This window comes from Citrus clementina, unplaced genomic scaffold (assembly GCF_000493195.1).
Source record: "Citrus clementina cultivar Clemenules unplaced genomic scaffold, Citrus_clementina_v1.0 scaffold_4, whole genome shotgun sequence".
NCBI classification, from domain to species: domain Eukaryota; kingdom Viridiplantae; phylum Streptophyta; class Magnoliopsida; order Sapindales; family Rutaceae; genus Citrus; species Citrus x clementina.
The window spans coordinates 6,512,024-6,537,622 of NW_006262274.1; the positions used below are offsets into that span (position 1 = coordinate 6,512,024).

The 25,599-nt window shown below is 30.9% G+C and overlaps 3 protein-coding genes across 3 annotated transcripts; 1 reads left to right on the forward strand and 2 right to left on the reverse strand.

Annotated features, from left to right (window-relative positions):
• Positions 1 to 9,979: 9,979 nt before the first annotated feature.
• On the reverse strand, positions 9,980 to 10,609 carry LOC112099016 (zinc finger BED domain-containing protein DAYSLEEPER-like). Its single transcript, XM_024186112.1, has one exon. It carries the CDS (start codon positions 10,607 to 10,609, stop codon positions 9,980 to 9,982), a length of 630 nt encoding a protein of 209 aa, XP_024041880.1.
• A 4,505-nt stretch (positions 10,610 to 15,114) lies between these two features.
• Positions 15,115 to 18,073, reverse strand: LOC18045434 (probable protein S-acyltransferase 15). Its single transcript, XM_006436410.2, has 7 exons — positions 17,625 to 18,073; positions 16,846 to 16,935; positions 16,659 to 16,760; positions 16,503 to 16,574; positions 15,880 to 15,978; positions 15,701 to 15,796; positions 15,115 to 15,599 (listed from the first exon to the last, which is right to left on the reverse strand). The coding sequence occupies exons 1-7, from the start codon at positions 17,904 to 17,906 to the stop codon at positions 15,504 to 15,506; spliced, it is 837 nt and encodes a 278-aa protein (XP_006436473.1). The 5' UTR covers positions 17,907 to 18,073; the 3' UTR covers positions 15,115 to 15,503.
• A 3,294-nt stretch (positions 18,074 to 21,367) lies between these two features.
• LOC112099244 lies at positions 21,368 to 23,703 on the forward strand. Its single transcript, XM_024186451.1, has 3 exons — positions 21,368 to 21,546; positions 21,688 to 21,843; positions 23,162 to 23,703. Exons 2-3 carry the CDS (start codon positions 21,721 to 21,723, stop codon positions 23,201 to 23,203), a joined length of 165 nt encoding a protein of 54 aa, XP_024042219.1. The 5' UTR covers positions 21,368 to 21,546; positions 21,688 to 21,720; the 3' UTR covers positions 23,204 to 23,703.
• Positions 23,704 to 25,599: the final 1,896 nt, after the last annotated feature.

Below are 25,599 nucleotides of genomic sequence, written 5' to 3' on the forward strand. Positions count from 1 at the left end.
TTCAAAAGTCTATTCATACAAGTAATCTTCTCTCAAGCATTTTGAGGATTGGGCTACCACTCCCTTGGTATTATAGTTAAATGATGGAAAAATAATAATTGAAGAGAAGAGTGTGATTTGTTACTCTTTCGTGAAGAGATATATCAGTCATACAATAAATAAATGATGTTATAATATGTATGTATTTATTTTAAAAATTCAACATGCAATTAGTGGTTAATAAAAATTTCAACTACATATCTCATACATATGTATTAATTAGTTGTATTTAGAGTTGCTCCTTTTTGCCAATGTTACTTTGCCACTTGGAGCAAAGCAGTGATTCTAATGTAGGATCATAAATAGGTCTCGCATTGAGACCCACCACAACTTCATATTAAAAAGCAATTATACGTCTCATAATATGACCCACTACTTGACCAAACGGTAAAATATTATTGACTCCTCAGCTTATATGATTCTTTCTCGTTTGTTGAAGAGAAATTTATCGGCCAACACGATTTAGAAATTTTTTTTTTTGTCATCCTTAATGTCAACCAACAATCTTGCAACCGTCCCAACAAATTAAATTTTTAAACTCAGCTTTAATATATAGACCATTTTACAATTTTATAAATACGATCAGTGAATAAAGATGTAACCAAAATATCAAAATTAAGTAATTTCAAACGCAATGAACATATTAGATTAAAATTAAGCAATCTATATCTATATCTATATTTATATATATATATATATAAAGTTGGGACTTGAGGAGGTGATGTGGCATCACTATTTCTCATCTTTGTATATTTTATATTATCTAATAAATAGATAAATTTTCTTTTAAATTTGGCTTTTCATCTTCTCATAATTAATTTGATTATTATTACACAATAACAATTATGTAAAGATTTTAATGAGGCATATTCTTTGTAATGAACATCCAAGGGGGAGTATTATGAATTTATTAAAATAAATGTAGATGTTCATAATATATATCTGTTAGTCTCCACACTATCTCTCATTAGCAACCTTTAGCTTCTCTATAACTTCCACTATCTCACAAGAAATTATGATTCATAATTTTTCATTAATTTCATGGAGTGATTATGTAACTATAAAATGAGAGCTCATCTTTTTGTTTTGTACACACACAATTGAAATGAATAAAATCACTCTATAATATATTCTCTCATTTTATTTTTTATCTTGCGTTGCTTCTTTATTTGTATTGCTGGCTAATAGCTTTTTTTTGTTTTTTATAAGGTTGTCTCATCTTAAAAAAAAATAATTCATATTTTTTATCAGTTTCATCAAGTGTAAAGTAAGAAAAAAGGATAATACTAAATTCTTTTTTCAAAGTCGCGTGAAACATGGTTCTATTTTCTAGTATCTATATAAAGTTGAGACTTAAGGATGTGATGTGGCATCACCATTTCTCATCTTTGTATATTCTCTATTATCTAATAAATAGAGAAATTTTCTTTTAAATTTGACTTTTCATCTTCTCATAATTAATTTGATTATTATTACACAATAACAATTATGTAAAGATTTTAATGAGGCATATTCTTTGTAATGAACATCCAAGGGGGAGTGTTATGAATTTATTAAAATAAATGTAGATGTTCATAACATATATTTTTTAGTCTCCTCACTATCTCTCATTAGCAACTTTTAACTTCCCTATAACTCCCACTATCTCACAAGGAATTATGATCCATAATTTTTCATTAATTTCATGGAGTGATTATGTAACTATAAAATGAGAGCTCATCTTTTTATTTTGTACACACACAATTGGAATAAATAAAATCACTCTATAATATATTCTCTCATTTTATTTTTTATCTTACGTTGCTTCTTTATTTGTATTGCTGGCTAATAGTTTTTTTTGTTTTTTATAAGGTTGTCTCATCTTAAAAAAAATCAATTCATATTTTTTATCAGTTTCATTAAGTGCAAAGTAAGAAAAATTGATAATACTAAATTTTTTTTTAAAGCCGCGTGAAGCACGATTCTATTTTCTAGTATATATATAAAGCTGGGACTAGAGGAGGTGATGTGGCATCACTATTTCTCACCTTCTTGTATTCTCTATTATCTAATAAATTAGTTGAGATTACAAAAATAATTACATTACAAAATATTAAAAATAAAAAATAATTATTAGATTACAAAAAATTACATGTCTCTTCCTCTTTCTATTTAAATTCAATAATATGTAACCATTAATAATAATTAATTATAAGTCTTGAAACATTTATTTATTTGATTATGCCAACAATTAAATTTTAGTGGCTTAAATACATCAATTAATTAATATAGGAATGAAGGTTCTTTCATCTTCCCTCAACAATGCCATTAGGGTATAATTTCAATGTCATAATCTCATATTTAATTATGCAACCTTTTGTTTAGTACCTTTTCTTCAAACTCTATAAATATTAAGTAGTTAAGATTTGTGGCATTATTATTTCTCATCTTTTTATATTCTCTATTATCTAATATATTAGTTGAGATTAAAAAATAATTACATTACAAAATATTAAAAATAGAAAATAATTAGTAGATTACAAAAGATTACATGTGTCTTCCTCTTTCTATTTAAATTCAACAATATGTAACCATTAATAATAATTAATTATAAGTTTTGAAACATTCATTTATTTTATTAAGCCAACAACTAAACTTTAGTGGTTTAAAATACATAAACTAATTAATATATGAAGGAAGGTTCCTTCATCTTCCCTCACCAATGCCACTAGAGCCTAATTTTAATGTCATAATCTCATATTTAATTATGCAATCGTTTGTTTAGTGTCTTTTGGCTTCTTCAAACTCTATAAACATTAAGTATTTAAGAATTGTTATGTTTTGGTTTTTTTTATTATTTAACCAAGATCCTCTTTAGAAATATTTTTGTATTTTTATTTTTTGACTTATTTGAATTTTTAGTATTGTGTGCTTCATCGAGTACTCTTTTCCTCATGAGTTAAACAATGATAAAGATAGTTGGATGATAAGGGTTAGACTTTGTATGATGTGGGAGTCTGTTAATACCAAAAAGAATGGATAATTGATTAGTGTGAACATAATTTTTATTGATGAAAATGTTGTGTACACTTAATTATACACATTAATATATATTTTTAAAGTTAACAAAAAAATAATTAACTTTCCTAAATAACATTGGTTTTATAAGGCTGCGTCATCTTTAAAAAAAATTAATTCATATTTTTTATCAGTTTCATTAAGTGTAAAATAAAAAAAAAGATAATATTAAATTATTTTTTTTAAAGCCGCGCGAAGTGCGGTTCTATTTTCTAGTAGTAATATATACAGAAGATAATTGATAATAATTATATGCTCGACTATTTATGAATCTTCTAACCTATGCCAAATTTAAAAACTACTTTGTGAGTGGGGGTGCATTATTACTTAAGGAACACAAGCAAGGTCATAATAGACAACTAATCAAAACTATAATTTTTTTCACAGCACGCCTGTTAAATTTTAATTATCTTTACTTAAATCTAAATTGACTACAAATTTAATTTGAGAATTTAGGTTTTAGTATAGGACTCTCATTCTCATTCTAATTATATAATTGGGCGAGAGTTGATTTTTCTTCCGTACGTCAGTTTGTGAGTAGAGCCGATGTTATCTGAGCGAATTTCAATTAAATTCAGATTGTAAATATATTTGATGAATTGTACCTTATTAAAAGGAAAAAAATTCTCTAAATTGACTTCAATTTTAAGGAAGAAAATAATTAAAAAAAAAAAAAAACACGTGGTTATGGTTGAATTGGCCTGGGATGTGGATCGGGGACCAACATAAATTATTTTCCAAAAAGACAAAACGAAGGAAGAATTTCTTAGACTTTTGGCGTATGTGACAATTATTTTCCAAAACGACAAAACGAAGCAAGAATTTCTTAGACTTTTGGCGTATGTGACAAGGGCCAGCGTTACAGATCAATTATTATACATATATTTTGGCTGCAATTAGTTTAACAATAATAATTAATTAATTCTACTTGTATGTGGTCCAATAATATAAATTTATCATAAGTCAATTATTATACATATGTTTTGGCTACAATTGGTTTAACGATAATGATTAATTAATTCTAGTTGTATATGGACCGATAATGTATGTTTATCATAAGTTAATTTACATCATATGAATTCAACATCTAATTAGCCTTTCCTAAAAAATAAGTGTAACACCCTAGGCGAATCCTACATCGGCAAAGCACGGGAGAGATGCTGGGTTTATAAGGGGTGATCAACACCTTAATTGGCAAGACGCGTTTTGGGGTGTATGGGCGCCCCAAGAACAAATCCGTGCGGGCCTTGTTAAGGCCCAAAGCGGACAATATCTTGTCAGGTCTGGGTTGGGTCATGACAATAAGTAAATAAACAAAATAGACCGAGTGATTTATATTATTGTCCAGTCACCACACCGAGTTTAGATCTTCAAATCTTCAACAAGTAAAGACTATAAGATTAGCTTAAAATTTTCTCACTTTCTATTTTTTAAAAAAGGGTTCGGTTACGTTGGAGTTCACCTACAGTGGAACACGAATCTCAGACACACACGTAAAGTGATAAATAATAAATAATTAATTATAATGAATTTTTTACTATTTATCACTTTGCGTGTGTAATTGAGATTCGTGTTCCACCATAGATGAACTCCAACATAACCAGAGCCTTTAAAAAAATAAAAAGAAGAAATAATGTTCATATCAGTGATGACACATTGACAACACGTTTACAGGTATGTATTTCAAGTTATAATCTTTCATACTCTTGACATTTTTTTTTTATATTTGAGAAAAATAAATCATGTGTAGATAATGAATCAAACGTACGTTCACATGAGTCGAATATAACAAACAAGTTTTGTTTAAGATATAAACGTAAGTAATTAATTAATTATTAATTCTTATCCAATAATTATTGGAAATCTGAAAAATGGGGCATGCTATGGGACAGATTCGGTAAGTTATAATTTTTCATACTCTTGACATTTTTTTATATTTGCGAAAAATAAGTCATGTGTAGATCACGAATCAAACGTACGTTCACATGAGTCGAATATAACAAACAAGTTTTGTTTAAGATATAAACGTAAGTAATTAATTAATTAATTATTAATTCTTATCCAATAATTCTTGGAAATCTGAAAAATGGGGCATGCTATGGCCTATGGGACAGATTCGGCCTCAATGAAACAGATATAATAACTAATAAGTTTTTTTGTCTACAAGCCCGAATTGAGGAGGATGTCATTTCACTGGCGATCCACCGCGTATTTGCATTGATTGCTTTGCTTTCGGACATGGGGAATCAATAGAAAAGCACATGTGTTGTTGCCAGGAAATGCTTCCAAATTCCATCCATGGATAAGAATGACATGTATGTCTACATTCAATCTTCGGTGTGCTTTCGTGTCTACATTCAATCTTGAAATATCTATATCCACATGGTCCCAATGATTCAAAAATATTATTTTTAGTAATAATTTAGTTCTCTTGGAAGGATTTTTTTTGTTATTTTAATTTGTAAAGTTTAAGATCGATCTGAAACGTGTTGAGTTAACTTCTTAAGGAGTTATATATATCTTAAGCTGAGCCTGCACGACATGATCCATTTGCCACATCTATACATACTTATCTTAGTTATCTACCTACCAACAAAGTGTTGGTTCCACTGGTAATGGAGTCCCCTTAAGTAGCTTGACTGGGTTTGCTCCCCAGTTCGAGTCGCAGAGAAGTCGTCTTTGTTGGGAGAACTTGTGCCTCTCGGTTCGAGCGGAGACTTCTAGTCTGGGTTGTAATACGAGTTTAAAGGTGTCTCCCACAGTTGGGGCCCTCCCTAGGATACCTCGTGGTCAAAACAAAAAAAAAAATCTTAGTTATCTACCTAACCGACTCTAAATCATTAGATCAAGGAAAATATCCTTGTCATTGATATTCCTATATTCTTACAAATTAAATCGATATATATTACATCATATCTCAAGTTAATCTGCCTATGCTATCGTCTTTCATTTGACTACATCCAGGTTTCAATCGATATCCAATAACTTGAGTACCGTAATGAAATTATATATGAATTATTTTCTTTTTTTCCTATTAACAAATGATTCATTCTCTCATATAATTAACATCCACAATTAAAACATGCACCCGTTTCTCCAACTTGTCACTCGTGGGTCATATAACTCGTCTCCTTTCTTTCATCCGGCATTATCAAATTATTTTTGACGAAAAATAAGAAAAAAAAAATATTATTATTATAAGATCTTGCTTCTGTATCAATCATGCATGCTATATATTATTATTATTTCATACATATAATTATAAAAACTAATGCTTATCCGCACGTCACGTTGCATGATTTTGACACACCCATACATAAACCCCACACATGTGCGTGCATGCATCTCAATTTTTTCCTTACTTGAAATTTGACTAGATCCATCAAAAACAACAAGAAGAAGAAGGCCAATCATTTTCTTTTGTAATTTTTTTTTTTGTCAATACATATATATATATATATATAAATCAATTTGAGATCTTGATCTATTCTCTTTCATCAACATTCAAATCAATTGATCTATTCTCTTTCGTCTTACTAATAATTTCAAAGACATTTGATTTATAGAAGTGATTGCTAATATAATTGATCATTTTGGGTAAACCCTAAAAGGGAGACAAAATAGCAAAGTTTTAAATGCTTTCGTTTAACGAGGCTCTCTAATTAATCGATCATTGTGTGCTTATTCGCAATATTAAACTTGATTTTTGCAAGCCCATTGGTAACATTCATGTTGTTCATATTGAATCTACTCCGTAATGTTCATTTTTAAAATTTTGGACCGTGTCGTAAATATAATGGTTGTACGTAATTTTGACAAAAATTCTGGACCCAAATATTGTTACTGCATTCTTTTATCATATATTAAAATATGAGCAAAACACAAGCTTTGTAGATTCTTTGTGATGAGCTTCAAATGCTTTTTTTTTAATACCCAAATGTCGCCAATGGGCCTTTTGGGAAGCGGTGAACCTCTACTCTCACAGTTAAGAAGGATTGTGAGGGTAAGAGTTTGAATTCTCATGGACTCAAAAACTCTCTCAATTAAGCATTATACATGATTGTGTGAAGTTTATTTGTAAGTCTTTCTTTCTTGCGAAATACGAGTGGAGCAGAGATACCTCTCGTCTGTGAGAGTTATTTGTCTGGACATATACTTCATAGATTTAATGTAATAATATAAGTCACAGTTATGTATATCTGATTGTAAATATCAGGGTAATGTCTGTTATAATGGCAATTGTAAATATCTGTGTAATATAGTAATTTGATATATAATCAATATTAAAAAAAAAAAAGAGAATACCCAAATGTTGTTACCGCATTCTATTATCATACATTAAAATATGAGCAAAACCCAAGCTTTGTGGATTCTTTGTAACGAGCTTCAAATGCCTTTTTTTTTTTAATATTGATTACACATCAAATTATTATATTACACATATATTTACAACTGCTATTAGAGCAAACTTTACACTGATATTTACAATCAAATGTATAACTTTGGACTTACATTATTACATTAATTTTATAAAGTATATGCCCAGACATATGACCTTCACAGACCAGGGATGTCTTGGGACTTATATTATTACATTAATTCTATAATATACATGTCCATACATATAACCATTATAGACGAGCTCCACTCGCATTTTGTAAGGGAGAAAGACTTACAGACAAGGAATTTACATTATTATATCTCGTAAGGGAGAAAAAATTACAGACGAGAGATATACGTTATTACATTAATTTTATAAAGTACATACCCAAACCCGAACACTTTATAGTTAGGGTCGGGTCAGGCTCGACCCGAATCGGGTCAACGTCGGGTTGGGCCCAACCCGACCCTACCGAAATAATTTTCAACCCCACAATTCAAATTCAATTTCCACAACCAATTCCACAACCATTTCAACCATTTCAAACACAATTCAATTCCACAATCATTTCAACCCCACACACAAATCAATTCCAAAATCCAACATGAAAAACACACAATGCAATTAAATTAAAAACACACAATGTAATTCCACAACGATTTTAGCCATACACAATTCAATTCAACAACCCAACATAAAAAATAAAAAATAAAAAACTCATGTCTTATACAAATAAAAACACATAATTTAGTTCCACAACCCAACATTAAAAAAAATGTCTTATACAAATAAAAACTCATAATTCAATTCCACAACCAAACATTAAAAAAAAAAAAAGTACCACTCCAACACTTGCGGGCCGCTTTCATCTTCATCCACAAATTCCTCTCCACTAAAAATTTTACTTTCGAGAATTTTACCTGTTAAAAAAAAAGGAAAAAGAAAGTGAGAAAATAATTTAAGTTTTTAAAATTATTACTAAATCAATTATTTAAATATTTGTACATTATTTGTATTCATACCTTTGGAGTTTGCCCATAGCCAATCTTGAGTGCACATAAGCGCTTCCAATGTCGTAGGATGAAGTCTACTCTGATGTGGAGTCAAGACTCTACCTCCAATGCTAAACGCAGATTCAGAGGCAACGATTGTCACGGGAACGGCTAAGACATCCTTGGCCATTTGAGCCAAAATAGGGTATTTGCCTTGGTTCACCTTCCACCAATTCGGAATATCAAAGTCCGGAGTGGATTTGATTAAATGCTCTTCTAAATACTTCTCAAGGTCGAACTTCGATACCATGGTCTCACTATTTTGGCTTACAAATGCCTCAAACTTACTTATATCAAATATTTACAGCCAATTCCTACATTAAAATTAAAACGAACATCAACCGAAGAAGATTCACTAACAATCGCATCACTCACATTCTCATTCTTACCTTCATAAAACTTAACCAAATTGTTACTTAAATTGCGTACCCTTTGAATCTCATTTGCAGCACCTTTACCATAAAGTTGTGGAAAAAAATAATTAACAAATTGCATCTTAAACCTCAGATCAAGAATAACCGCCATCACCAAAATCCCATGAATTTGGGCCCAATATTTATCAAATTTCATAATCATTTGACCAGCCATTTATCTAACCACATGCACATCAGAAAGTTCCCATTCATCCAAATTAATCTTCATTTCACATATCATTAGAAAAAAAAAAAAAAGATTAGATGTGGGATATTGATTACCTGAAAATAACTTTGTCATCGAGTAAAATGGCAGTAACTATTCCAACATCTTTTCAGCCATTTTTTATTCCTTATATGTTGGCAAAGAGGTGTAATGTTTGTCGCGCTACTGCAGTCTAGAAAAGACTATTTTATATATCACAGCAACATCAAGCATAACATATGTAGAATTCCATCTAGTTACACAATCAAATACCAACTTTTTCTCACACTTAACTTGTAATTGCCGCGCAGCCATCTCAAAAATTTCTACCCTCTTTGGTGTGCACATCCAATAAGCCACACTATCCTTAATCTTTTTAATCCACTCCTCAATCACTCTCATCCCCTCCTTTACAATTAAGTTTAAAATATGAGCCACACACCTCATATGAAAAAAATTCCCACCCATTAACATAGAATCAACTGGAATCAATCTCATTAACCTATCAACCATAGCATCATTGGTGGAACAATTATATAAAGTTACAACTGATATCCTTCTATCCACATTCCAATCCAACATACATTTAAAAAATGCTTCAGAAAGAAATTCAGCAGTATGTGGAGCCGGCAAATATATGAACATATTCATTACCAAAAAACTAAATTTTAGAATTAATTAAATTGAATTAGAAATAAGTAAACATAATATCGACTTTGCAAATATATGAACCTATTCATCACCAAAAATCTAAATTTGAGAACTAATTAAATTGAATTAAAATAAATATCAATTAATAAGAAAAATACCTTAAAATTCAAGTTTGTAACCGTCAAGACTTGTCCACAAAATGTCCTGTAACAACCACGTACCCCTTCTTTTGATTACTTGCAGTCCACATGTATGTAGTAATTGCCACACTATTATCATTATTCTTCAACAAAGCCATTACTTTTGCTTTTTCAGCTTGATACAATTTAAAAATCTCACTCTTTAAAGTGTTTCTACCCAAATTCTTCACCAAAGGGTTGGCATAAGACATCAAATCCCTAAATGCATCATATTTCACAAAATTAAGTGGTAGCTCATGCTTTACAACCAAGGTTGCTATCTTTTGCCGAGCAACAATTGGATCAAATTCTCTCATCTTAATACAACTTGTTCCATCATCTTGCCTTGTCACGCTAAGAGTTTTTTGTAAACTATCAAAAACTGAGGGAATACCCTTTGCCTTACATGGTCTTTTCAAATGTCTATCCAAATGGGAGGTTCCATTATGACCAAATGCTACCAACTTAGCTTGACAATGATTACATTTCGCCTTCAATTCACCATTAATGGTTACCTTGGTGAAGTGTCCCCAAACATAAGAAGGTTCTCGCACACCTTGCTTTTTTTTTATTACTACTTTGTTGTACCCCATCATCACTACGGGATGCCTCTTCAACTCCTTCAACTTCATTCAAATTCTCTTCGCCAACATGAAAATTCTCACGTGAATTTGACATAATGACCTAAATTAAATGTGTAACAAGTTGCAATTAATTTATAGACTTAAAATATGAATGAACTTATAAATTTTAAGTTAATTTATAAACTCAAATATGATTAAACTTAATTTACAATTACAAGATAATAATTAATATTTACAATCTTATATAAGGCTATATTTAGCTAAAATATAATATTTATAGTAACTACATAATCATTATGAATATAATTAGGTAAAATTATAAATAAATTTATAAGCTTAAATGAAAAAAATTAATTAATATTTATGAAATTATAAACTTAAGATATAATTAAACTTAATTTACAATTATAACATAATAAGTAAATAAACCATATATATAGCCTTATATGTAGCCACAATATAATATTTATAGTAACTACATAATTAATTAATTAACATGAATATATTTAGCTAAAATTATTAAGTTATAGATTCAATTATAAGCTTAAATGAAAAACATTAATTAATATTTATGAAATTAAAATTACCAAAGCTAAATAGCTAATGCTGGCGGCATAAGTCGCAGAACGTGTGTGTAGCAGCTAAACGTGTGCATTGGCTGCCAGGTGGACGCGGCAGGACGGTGACAAAGGGCGGCCGGTTCACGTCATGCCGTCGCGCAACTGATTGCGATTGAAGCTAGAATAAGTTGCAGGCAGCACGCAACAACGAGACAAATGGCTGATTGGCTGGCATGCGGCGGGCGGTCATGATGCTGGCTAATAGGACGGCGGCTGAGTGGCTGACTTAGGGTTTTTGTGAATTTGTGTAAGTGTATATGGTGAATGTGATTTATGGTTTAGAGTGAAGTGTGCGTGTGTGTGATGCAGATGTGATCTGTGTTGTGTGTGTGTGTGTGTGTGTGATGTTATGATGTGTGTGTGTGTAAAACTTGTGTTAGTTTTTTTTTCAAATAGGATCCGGTCAGCTTAAGCCAACCCGATCCTGATCCGAAATTTATTCGGTCTTAAAAATTTTGGCCCGAGCCCGACCCGAGACTTGAAAATTCGGGTCAAATCCCTAAAAATTAGGGTTGGGTCAGTCGGGCCAAATTGCAAAGCCTAGACGATGGATGTCTTTGCTCCACTCGCATTTCGCAAGAGAAAAAGACTTACAAATTAACTCCACACAATTTTATACTTAATTGAAGGAGGTTGAGCCTATAAAGACTCGAACCACTACCCTCATAGTCCTTTTTAACTTTGAAAGTAGTAGTTCATCATTAGGCTAAAGCCTAAGTGGCGACGAGCTTCAAATGCTTAATCATAAATTTATTAACATAAATATTTCTTTATTATTGATTTTGATGATAACAAACTTGATTAAGATTTATTAATCTTTTAAAAGCTCAAAATAGTTTTCATATACTTTTAAATCATCATTCTCACTTTATAAAGGCTTTATATTCTATGAAAATATTTTTAGTTATTCTCATGTTAATGGTTTCAATTGAAAAAGCTTTGAGATTTTTTATAATAACAAGTATTGCTTCAAATCCTGAAAATAGACCTAATTGACCAGTTTTATAACGTTTTGAGGTCAAACTGTAATTTTATAAAAATAGTTCACTGTAGCAGTTACTGTAGCTAACAGCGATCCAACATCTTGATAACGGCTCGCCGACATCGAACAAAATTGAAGATTAGTCTCTGGACACTAACGGCGATCCGATAATTTAAAAATTCAGCACAACTGTCACATTGACCAGTCAAATGGCGATCCGACATCTAGTTAAACGGCAATCCGACAGTGAGCAGAAAGTCAATAACGACTAGTTTTCAGCTCCAACTATAAATAAACTCAATCAAATTCAGACTTTAATTATTCCAACAATTATTATTGAGCAAAGTCTTGAGCAAACAACATTCATTGAGCCTTAAATTCTTGTATTCATCTCATTTACTCACACTTTGAATCTTCATTTGTAATCAAACACATTGTGTGAGAGAAATTTATTTTGTAACATTCTTTAAAATCAAATTGAGTGATTGTAAGTGTTGGCATACACTTGAGTTAAGAGATTGGAAATAATATTTTGTTGTAAAGGTTTATTGACACCTTAGAAGTCAAGTGTAAGCATTTGAAGCCTTGAAGACTTGCTTAGTGGAATCCTCAAGCCCAGAAAGCTTGGAGGCGTAGACGTAGGCGAGATTGGCCGAACCACATAAAAATCCCCGTGTTTAAATCTCTCTTTTCTTATCTTTTTACATTGTGATAAATTTATTTGTTAATTATTTTAAATTCGTTTTAGTTTTGCATTGAGTTTTTACATTAGAATTGAATATTTTTATAATCTCAATTCACCCCCTCTTAGATTGCATAACTAGAATTTCAAGATTAAGCAGACTAAAAGTGGATTATTTCATCGATGAGAACGTATAAACGCCAAGGTCGAGGTCATCCACAGATTAAGTATTGATAACAAAAAGACGGCCGAACAAATTTTGATAGATACCTTAAGCAAAAAGCACATAGAATCTGACCACTTTAATTAACATTTTTAATTTTCCCAATGGAATCTCGATCGCATCCCAGAATTTTCCAGTGTGAATCTTTCTTGATTGTGTCACTAATCTTGTCAAAAGATGCCATTTGTAGATAATGCAGCCCAGGTGTGATTAACTTACTGGCGAATTTTATTAGTGGTGTCCTCTAACCTGCCAACATTTGGAACTCAAATAATGATTATAAATTATATGTCATTGTTCTGTTGACGTTAGAAATTTGCTGATGAAGATAAGTAACTGTGGCTTGCAATTGCTCAAAAACAAAAAAGAAATTAGGGGTGGGCATTTGCTTCAGTAACATCATTGAATCTAATCGAACTAAAGGTCTTTAATTTGTTCAGTTTAGTTTGGTTTTGAGACGAAAAATTGAACGGTTCAAAAATTTAGGAATCGATTGATTTTTATTCTGTGGGGTTTAAAATTGCACAAATCGAAGAACCAATCAGTTCATTATTTAAAATTAAAAAAATTATTTATTAATAACCAACGATATTTATTTACTATAAATTTATTTTATTTTAATTTTTTTGTATAAGCCATAAATTATAGTGGTTAAAATTGAATTAAATTGAAAAAAATTTAAGATTTAGGTGAAAAAAATCAAAATTTTAGTACATGTATTAAAGCAAACCGAAACGATCCTAATTATTCCGATTTGGTTCCAATTGGTTTTGATTTAGTTCAGGAGCAAAATCGAACCAAAACAGTTAGTGCCCACCCTAGGGATGGCAAAATCCTCCACGGGTTTGGAGCCCCATGGAGTCCCACCCCAAATAAGGAAAATTTTGAATAATTTCTAGGAAATTGGGTGGGGAGTGAGAGAAAAATAATCTTCAAATTCTTAATGGGGTAGGGTTTGGTTTTGCACTCCCCACCCACCCCCACTCCAATCTCCATTATGTATAAATATGTTTTTAATTCTTATTTAATAATTTTTATTTTATCAACTGTAATGTTAATTAATAATTTTTTAATTTTTATGTAATATAAACATGACATGAATAAAAGAAAGCCCTACAATATTTTTCAACTCTAAAACATTGTTATATTTTCTTTTCTTTTTTAAAGTGCTACTCTCTTTAAATATTTTTCACTTTTAATATCATTTTAAGATATTGTTTCAAACTTTTATAGATTTTTTAAAAAGAATTTAAATACTTTATAATATGGTGATGATTTTATTTTAAATCTCTAATTTTTAACTTATTGAAATCATGTATCTATACCCACTATAAAATAAATAAATGGAGAATGGAGTGAGGATAGAGAAATCATTCCCCCCATTCCTACCCTACTAAATTTATTAGGGAATAGAGTCAAAAATTTCTAACGGGATAGGGAATGGGGTAGGCCACCCCACCCCATTGCCATCCCTAGTCCACCCCTACGAAAAATATAAAGCCGATTTAAATATCTTTTACAATTTGAGATGGATAAAGGAAAGTGGCACTTTGATCCTTACCAGAAATGGTTTATACCAATTGATTTTTGACATATTTTTAATACCACATTTCATAACGTTGTCATTTAAATAATCACTGAAAAACACAATTTTGACGGGTAAATGCGACCTTGTGATGAATAAATTAACTAATCTTGGTTTATTGAGGTCTCAAATAATCACTTTCTGTATGAAAACATCATATTTACTTTTCAACAATAATTTCCTGGGTTCCTTTTTCTAAAAAAAAAAAAATGAGGAACGAAATATGATATTAAAAATTTGTCGACCCACCTGGTGTTATTGGCTGTTTCAAATTTTCTTATTAAAACACTCGGGACAAATTTAATCTGTAGCACCTTCAATCATTCATTTATTCTATTCTCTATGTTAATGATTCAAGTCACTTATTTTCAAATCGCAATCGTATATATCAAAGATTATTAAGTAGAAAACCGTCTTGTCTGTTATCACCTTGCAGCAAACGCATTCTAAGCTCTTAATCAGCAATGTAACAGAAATTAGTTTCATGAAGGAAAATTACATGCTATGAGCTGTACACGAAAATATAAATTCTAAAATTTCTGTATCTGTCATGTGTGAGGAAGAAAGAAAGAAAATATCATGGCCAATATTCTAGCAAATCAGAAAACACGGTACATAATCAGGCAAAATGGAATCTCACACGATGAATGTTGTTGTTAAAGCTTATGCTTGACTAAATTCAGAGTATGACTTGCCTGCGGCTTTTCTAGAACTGAGATTTGCTAGGTTAGTTGCTTCTTTTGGTTTTAATGAAACCTTGGGAAGTGAGATGAGATTAGCAAATTGAGAATTCATTCTACAGGCATTGGATGACACTAACTATGGTATTTGACGTAAGGCAGCACATGTTCTATGAAGTATGGCGTACAGTTGGAAAGCTAGTTCCATCTTTGAGATGGCTTATGGCCGTAGGACATAACCAAGTCAGCATGTTTGAACCCAAAACCTGATAAAAAAGACGGGAAAATTATGATAACTGAAACATGGTAGATACAATTTACTACCAATCTATATGAGAGAAAAGAGAAAGAAAGAAAGAAAGAGTACCAAGCTAATGTTTTTGTAGACACCAACATCAAATGGGTGTCGATAGCTCAGCCCAGATTTCTTAGCCAACCATGCTGCTCGTATTCCTTCATGATACTGCCCGAAAAAAAATCTTGATCTTGTAAATAACTAAAGAACAACTATGCAAGCCGCATCCAACTTTGAGAATCAAAATCTACCTCTATTGTTGTCATATTATGAATGATGAGGTAGATGTGCCAACCCAAGAGAGTTCCAAGGATTAAGCACAATGCAAGCATCACTGTTCCACAAAAAACCTGAGGAAAACTAGTTTAGTACAGCTAGATTTTAAATATAATGAGATTGTATGTCATGAAGCTTATCAACTTAAACAATATGACAACAATCAATCAGCAGAATCCTGATTTAGATGGTAACAGAAAAACAAATACACCACATATAATGGAAAAAGGTCACTCCATAGACAAAATGCAACCCATGGACCCTGTAAAAGCTACCGGTCCATAGAATTTTTTGTTTAATGCTAAGCAAATGAAACGAAAGCCACTTGAACAAGAATTCTTATCTTGTTTTTATAGTTTTTCTTCACCCCACCATTGTATCTTCAGGATGTGAAACAACAAATAGTCAAATACAAAGATTTTTTTCGACCCAACTAATTTCTCTGTAAATGAAAGGAACTGTGCAGCCCAATTTTCAGAAATGTCAATTAAAAAAAAAGAAGACTAAACCAACCCTTTAACCTTTTTGAGTATTAGAATACTCCAGGAAGTACACTTATAAATTCAACAAAAATGCTTTGGATGAGTTTTCAACTTACATAAAAGGTCTTTAGGGGAACCCTTCCATCGAGATCCCAGTTCTTGTGAAAAGCAGAGGTAATTATCATGACCTAGCATGCCAAGACAGCTGGTCATGACTTGAGGCAACTTTGTAATACTCAAATATGAGAAGAAACAAACCAATTCATTCATACCATGGAATAGATGCTGCCTGAGGTAGCATAAAATACAAGCAGGAAAAAGGCCTTATAGTTCCAATGTCCAACACAATTGTTTATCCACAGACAATGATGATCCTGCAACAAATTTTAGAAAGAATCGATGTAAAACTTAAGCTTGTACATAGAATAGTCATATTGAAAAGTATGTAATCTGACCTACCATCCTCAAGACACACCTTCTGCAGACCTTGCAATGATGGGCCCTTGGGGGCTTATATGCAGAGCACTTGTCGCATTGCCTTCTTTCAGCCTAAGTGAAATTATACCACCAGGAATAGAACATCACATATTCAATTCATCGTTCAGAGAAATCACTAATCATAATCACCAAGAAGGAGCATATATGAGCACTGGCATATATTTAGCAAATTACTGAATGAAAAAACCATTACTCAGACATCACAATTTCTGTGATTCCAACTACAAAAAATTTGAGGATTATTGACTTGTATGAAGTCACAGCTAGTAAGAGTTATCTGTGTTTCCAGTGGTTAATCTTATTTGTTTAAGAGAGCTAGTCATATCTTGTTTGTAATCAGCTTGTTCTCTTTTGCTACGGCATTACATAATCACGGTCACCTCACTTAGGTGAGATAGGTCACATGTTACCGAAACCGAAATAAGGCACTACTGTCACACAAGAGACCCTCCTGAACTAAATGCAAACAGCAAGCCCTCGTCTAATCAGAAATTCAAATTAACAAGTACCCTTAAATTTACACCATCTTCCATACATCTCAATGAAAGCATCTTGTCATGATCAAACTCCCAGGATTGCAGCAAGTGAAATGTTTAAAATCAATTTGCTCAAGGTACAACCATTTCATTTTCAAAATTAAAACAACATGCCACCAAATATTTACCTAAGAACAAAAAAGAAAGGAAAAAAAATTAAAACATTCAAAATGTAAGTAGGTACATGAGTAAATGGGGGCTTACAGCTTTCTTGAGTTCTTGATCAGAGGAGGCACCACCGCTATCATCTTCAACATCAGGGACGTAAGCGGAAGGAACGTGACCTGGGTCAGTGGCAACAGCAACAGAGAAAGAGAAGACACAAAGACAAAGCAACAAAGTGAAGATCAAAGCGTTTAATAATCCAGCTGATGTTTGCAAACCCGCCCAATCTTTAATAAAAATAAATATTGTTATGTAATATACAAAACCCAGCAGCAGAAACACAGCAATTATTGGGACTGATAGAAATCTTTGGCACTTCATTACTATTATTATTATTATTATTATTATTATATTTTTTCTTCTATGAGCCAACTCAAGAGAAGAGATTTTGGGGTTTCTGTAAGAAAGTTTTTTGGTTCATTAGTTCGACGGTGTGTACGGAAACGACCTGTGTGACGGTGACGTTTTCATAAATTGATACCATCGAGATTTAGCTACACATTAACGACATCCAATATGATAATTATTAATAAATTTTGATTTTATCTTTTTGGGGTAAATGCACAAACTTTAGTCAGAGAAAATGAAATTACAAAGCAAAAAGGACGCAAGAACGATTAAAAAAATTGAGTATTTATGTAAACTTTTATAAAATGTAACGACAAACATTCTAAATTTTTTTATCTTAAATTTTATTTCAAATAATATGTTATTTATTTATTAATTGGTGATTTATTATAAGATTTAATTAAATTTAATTGTATTATTCTCATCAATTAATTAACGAATGCCATGTTATTTGGAATATTTTTTGGAATAAAAAATTTAAGATATCTAGTACTAATCTTTTATAAATAATAGCTACCATGTAATGATTAGTTAGTAATCTAATTTTTTTCTCTAAAAATATGAGTCTATTTAAAACAGATAAAACATAAATGACTTAAATAATTTTACCAATGAACACAAAATTTTGAAAGTGGATGATAATTAGTGGATATAATATATTTTGATTAACCAAAAATTTGTTTGAAATTGTTTTACGCTTAATATAGGTTATCCCATTCCCATCCACAATTGCCATAAATATTAAAAATTATGTACCAATATTTTTAGGATTTCTCTATAATATTGTATGTATTTTATAGCATTATTAGCGAGACTGTAAGTATTTTAATCTTAATCATTTATTTAATATTGTTAAATCTATTATTTATAGAGTTGGCAACTTATGAGTTATGGCAAGTCTAGTTAAATTGAAATTTTATTTATTACATATCTTGTAATAGAGATTAATTTATTAATTTCCTAATTTAGTGAGATTCCAATTTATTTAGAATATTTATTTCCTAATTTAATTAAATGTCTAATTTAGCAAGTCAATTAATGATGAGATTCTATAATTGGCTCATAAGATCTATTTAGAATAAGAAATTGATTCAAACAGGAAGTTCATTAAATGTTCTAGGTATTTATTGGAAGACAAGCAATGCAAGAAGATCAAATTTATTCATATTCAAATTCATAGGAATTATAAGAGGAAATAAACTCTTATTTGGAAAGAATTCAAGTCTTTTAAGACTTGCCATTTTTGTGAAACTATAGTGCCTTTATAAAGAGAGGTATTTCACAATTGAAGGCACGCAACATAGAGCATAAAGCAGAGAAGCAAAATTCGGCCTCCTCCTTAGAGAATCCGGATTTGGCGCATAATGTTGTGTTGATTTATTACTTATCTTCTTTTCATCTCTGTGAAAAATCTATGTGGATCTTGAATCACTAAATATTGAAGAATTAAAGAATTACTATTGATCACTTTACAAAGTGCCTTAAGGATTGTGGATCAAAAGGGGTAGCAATTATTTAAAAGAAGCAGATTCAATCTAAAGTTGAGTAAACTGTATGGTGATAAATTATAAGTGAAAGTCTTAAATTTGGTAAATTCATAGGCTGTAACACTCAACTTAGTGAATTACTTTTTATCTGGGCGTGACCTCATGAATGTAGGATTAATTAATTCGAACCACGTAAAAATCTCCGCGTCATTTAATTTTTTCAATTTATTGTGTTTTTATAAATTAATATTTTTATGCGGATGAACAGTAACCTGTAAAGTGTCAGTGAACAGTAACGGTGAACAATATTTCCAAAAATTAATTAAATTGTTAATTTTAGTTTTTTGATTGCCTACATCTATTTGCAATAAATCTAAATTCCTTTTAAATATAATAAAAATTAATTAGTTAATTAAACTAAAAGTACCAGTAGTTTTATGGTTTTAGGTAAACAGATTTTTTAATTTTAAATTAATCAAAAGAGAAAGAAAAAGAAGATGACGAGAGCCGAGGTGTCGGTGAGGAAGTTGGCTTGGATAAGCACATAGTTTTATCATAATCCATAGTTACTGCTGTAATCTCAATACAAGAAATATGCATCATGACAACAAATTTTTTGTTTTCATTTGTTTTCAGAGAAACAACCTTATATTTGATAGATGATGAATGATTTTAGTGGTAATAAGGTGTGGTCATTTGTTTATGCTTGTTCAGCGGAATGAAGTTACATCAAATAAGCAGATGTTGGTTAGGAAAAAGAGCAAGAAGAAGACAAATTGTTTGATGACTATTAGATAACTAGAACCTGATGTTTGGGAACGGCTAAAGGTTTTTTTTTTTTAAAAAAAAAAATTCGTTTCTTGTATTTAATGAATTATTGATTCTCACAGGTTTAGTATTTTGTTATTCCAAAATTGCAGTGTTTTTTTTTTTTAAAAAAAAATCTTTCTATAGTTTTTTCTGAAATGCAAAGTTTAGTAAGACATGTGCTTGTAACTTCGAATTTATGTTCTCACAACAATGAATTTCTTGTTATGTAGGCTATTTTTGCGAAGTGCATTGTTTGCTGATCTATTTTATTACGTGTGCTTTTATTCTTAGAAAAAAAAAGACATTATTAATTTGTAACCTACAAAATTCATGGAGAAAAACAAATTTTCCAGGATAATTAAATATGATCATGTGTGACATTATACTTTTATAATTATTTTTTAATGGGTTTGGCTATGTTAGAGTTCACCTACAATAAAACATGAATTTCAACTAAACACGTAAAGTAATTAATAATAAATAATAAATTTTTTTATTATTTATCATTTTAGTACATAGTTCCACCGTAGGTAAACTTCAACGTAACCAAAACTTTTTTTTTTTTTAATTCACTGCATTGTTTTTGAATTGAAATTGCTGTATCTTTTCCCTGCACCTGATTTTCAAGTTGACAGTAGATGCATCATCGCCGCACTTAGAAATATGGTTTAAGCAACTATAATGATGATGTAAAAGTATAAAAAGAATTAAATAATTAATTATGGTGTTTTGATAGCACAATGACTTGGTGTGGCTGGTAAATGAATAATATTGTTTTCTATTTTTATCTTTTATATTGATTTTGGGGCAAATAAGACATCAGAGAATTTATGTATTTATAAATTATTTTATTATTGTTCTTGCTACGTGGGATATTGTATTTTATATTTCTCTTTAAAAAAAAACAATTAGAATCACCCTTTTAATGATTTATTAATAGATTATATTACATTAAAAACAATTTAAATTTTTATTAATAAAAATAATATATACTGTGAATTAGATAGACCAATATATATTTTTTACATTATTGATGCCGAAAAAAAATATATAATCCGTATTTTTAAGCCACTAATTTTTGGTTTTTCACTGTTTATGCACTAATTTTAATTTTTAAAAAATTACTTTTAAAAAACAGTATAAACATTTTCGCAACTCTATTTTTCACATCAAACTCTTTCTGAAACGACCAAAACCCAGAAACATACCGCGACCTCTCTCGGTTCTCACACTCTCACACTCTCAACCCGCCGCCGGCCGCCGGCGCCAGTCCGCCGCATCGTCGTCGCTCGCCGTCCCTCACACTTTCGGAAGCTGTAGATTCTCTTCCTCTGTTTATTTATTTATTGATTGCTGAGTTTATGTACATTGAATTTTGGTTTTTGCATTCTACGTGTTTGATGAAATGCATAGCCAATTATCGTACTTAACCATATTTAATTTTTTTTGTCTATTAGTTAGAAAATAAAGATTAAAAAAAAAAGGGAAAGATGCCACACAGAACCCGCCCCATGACAGCACTACTGGTGTTCACCGGACTCAATGCTGTTTTAGTCTCAACTATTACTCCAGTCTATGATTTCGTCTGCTTCCTTCCTTATTGGGAAAGAAGGGTATGTTCATTTTTTTCTATTACACTCTAATTTTTATAAACTAGAGCTTTTGTTCTATGTCTCCCAACTGATACGACACCAATCAATTACATGACTTGAGGAGGTAGTTTCTGATGTATAATTCGGTAGCCTCTATCCGTGAGTACCATGCCGTTTGTTATGTAAGTTAGGATACAGACTTCGTATGTGTAACGTTAATCAAATTTTTTCCAAGACAGTTTTCAATTGGATATCAGTGAAGCCTCTATCTGTTGGGTTCGTTTCTGATTAGACATCTTTGAAGAGTGAAACACAGAGTGATTGGTTTTGATAATTTTTTTTTAAAAAAAAAAACAGATACATACATACATACATACATACATATATATATTTTAGTGAAGGAAAATTTGTAAGTGAGACAACTTGTGTTTCCCATTAATGATGTTTTAGGTCGTACCATTTGTATTAAGAAGTACACAGAGTATTGTTTGGATGGAGATAGGAAGAGCAATTGAATTTTTTTGAATTTTTTTCTATGCCTGTCTTACAGTGGGAGAATACGGCTTGCTGAAATTCGTAATTTCCCTGTTGGTCAGTTGGTGGGATGTCTAGAGGGAAGAGTAAATGAAATTTTGGAGGTGAGATAGAGTAGTTACAGAGGGATAATGTCTTTATTAGAATTGGGGATAAAAGCAAGGGAGGTTGCACTGATAAGCTTCTTGGCAATGGGCCTTGAGAAAAAGAGTAAAAGTTTGGTTTTGTAAGCTGAAAACTATTCTTGTTCAGCAATTCGTTAGGTCGATTCAGAAGCTCTTGGGACTAGAGTAAAATATTTTATTTCCCCCCAATTCTCAAAAAAATAAAGAGTGGAAGCTTCCATGATTTTTTTTTTCTCATAACTTGGTTATGTTTCAGCCCTTAAGTAATCTTTGGTTATATTGAATTATCTTGAGTACCTAAGATATGAGGGTCTGTTGACAAGTGGCTTCTTGAAATTTTTGAAAACAATAAAAGAAGACCCTCTTTTCTGGTTGCATGATGTAACATTGCTTGCACTGGAAGTTTGGAATCCTCCCATTACCTTGCCAATGTGTTAGCTGTGGTCATGGATGATTAATTACGAATAATTGTTGGCTGTTTTCTGTTACTGTGCTCATTCATGGAAGTCTGATGAATGCTGCAGTCTCTGATTTTTTATGCAAATAATAACTTCAATAACTATGCATTTTGTTGGTAGCTAAATATCACGTGAATGCAATTCCCCTTTGGTTGATTAATTTTGTATCCGTCTACTTATAAATGTCAATTTCTTGTTTTGCTCTTTGCGTATTTGGAACAGCGAGAGCACCGACGTCAGGAACGTGAAGGTGCTTCTAACTGAGGTTTTTAAAAGGGTCTACGAGGTCTGAGATATTGGATAGTAGGTTTCTTAGTGAAGATATACTGTTGCAAACGCTGTCTAGCTTTTTCAAAGTCTCTCATCTATAAACACTATATTCACAATGGGTGCCAACAAAATGATTGCTTTCTGTGAGAACTACTTATCAAAAGGCATATGACAGTCCTTTGGTTCTATTCGATGAAGAAATGATGAAAAAAGAAACCAAATTAATGACACACTCTTGGGTTTCCTTCTGCTTTAAAAACTTGGAGCATTATCATGATTAGTATTTGTATCTATCATCAAGTGTGAAAGGCTGTATTTCTATAAAAGCTTGAGCAGAACTCTGTACAAAGAGTTTGCTAAACGTCAAATTCTGCAGATGCAATGTATTGAGTGAGCGTTTGGGGCCGCTGCGCTGCTTTATTCTAAGGGAATATTCCCTAGAATATAGGGTGGAGAGCACAGCGCAGCTGCCCCAAACGGACCCTGAATATAGAACTTTGTATGTATGGAGATCATCTAATTTTTGTTTTCAGCAAACTCTTTTCTCTTAAACTGTTTTGGCCCTGAGGAGTTGATTCTTTGGAGCAACAGCTAACTAGCTTGCTAGCATGTTTTTGGGGTTAAAAGCTGGATGTTGGTTAGCCGAAAGCAGACCCAATTTATCCGGGCTATGTGTAGGGCCCAACCCATTGGTCTTAGGTTGCCAGGCAACATTTGGAGTGCTTAGAAAGGATTTACATGACTTAGGTGTGACTAAGGTAGGGCATTTCCGCATTGAGTGGATCTTTTACCACCCATCTAGAATTCTTATCACTTTCTTGAATTTTATTTTCTGAAAATACCCTTAGTTTGATTGATAAAATGCAAATTCATATATTAAAATAACCATCTTCCCATAAAATTTTATCCAAAACATTTCTTTTTAAATTGCATAAAAATTTTAAAATATCAAAATTTTCTTAATTTTTGTCTTATTATATAATTCAATTTCTCTTAATGTTTTTCTTATTATATAATTCTATCTTCATATTTCTAAACTATGATAATTTTCTTAAAGGATTTTAATTAAAATTTAAATACAAATATATACTATGAAATGAGGCGGGTCTAAAAAAAATTGTTAAAAGAATTATTTATAGGGAAAATATCTACCGTCCACCTATTTTTTACACTTTTTTCAAAAATACACAATTCCTTCATTTTTTGGTTGGAATTCACCTAAAGTTACTTTTTTTTTTACTTTTCCACTTCCGTTTGGAATCCGTTAAGAAAACTAACGGAAACTTAAAAAAAGACCATTTTACCCCCAAAACGAAAATTACAATTTCACCTTAAAAAATATCAAAAATAATAAGATTTAATGATGAATATCATTATTGGTACTTTAATAAAGTACAAAAAAATCTTAACTACTAGAGATTATAACTCAATTAATAATAAAACTCTACTTATCTTAAATTCAATTGATGATTTGTGAGATTGGGCTATTTTTAATACTATTGTTATAATTTAGCATTCTAATTACAGCATATTTAAAAAAAACTTGCATTTGATGGTTGTGGAATTAATTTATTTATTGGCCGATGGGGAAAATAATTAGATTTAATCTAATTATTTTTTGTAATTTTTAAGGTGAAATTGTAATTTTCGTTTTGGGGGTAAAATTGTCATTTTTTTAAGTTTCCGTTAGTTTTCTTAACGGATTCCAAACGGAAGTGGAAAAGTGAAAAAAAAATGTAACTTTAGGTGAATTCCAGCCAAAAAATGAAGGAACTGTGTATTTTTGAAAAAGGTGTAAGAAATGGGTGGACGGTGGATATTTTCCCTTATTTATATAAGGGTTTAAATGAATTTTTTATTCAAAATAAGAAATGAATTAATTTGCGTTAAGTTATTTAAGCAATTTAAACTAAAAAGGAGGCTTTAAAAAAGATTTTGAGGAGTGTCAAAAGGTCTATTCTTCCGCATCCAATACCATGTCATCCGTACACTCATTGCTATGCTCAATACAAATTTTGATATGTAAATTTTTCGCCTAACCACAATAATATTACACTTATATGGTTGTTTTATTTGAATACAAAGCTTATGTAAATTATTAATAATGTGTTTATTTTGCAAAAATTATCAATAAACAGCACATTGTACGGCTTACAAAATACAAATTATTCTAATTATGTAAATATTATATAATTCTTGGGAAGTTTTAATCAAACCGGTCTAAAGAAAATAAGACCTTATTTTCTTTACTTTTTCCAGAGTTATGTATAATTTAACTGATTTGTTTTATTTAAGTACTGTAATCAACTTTATATCAAATCACTTTAGTTACCTTATTATCTTTCTTTCGGTGATATGATTTTGTTGTTTCGTAAGTAACAAGAATTACT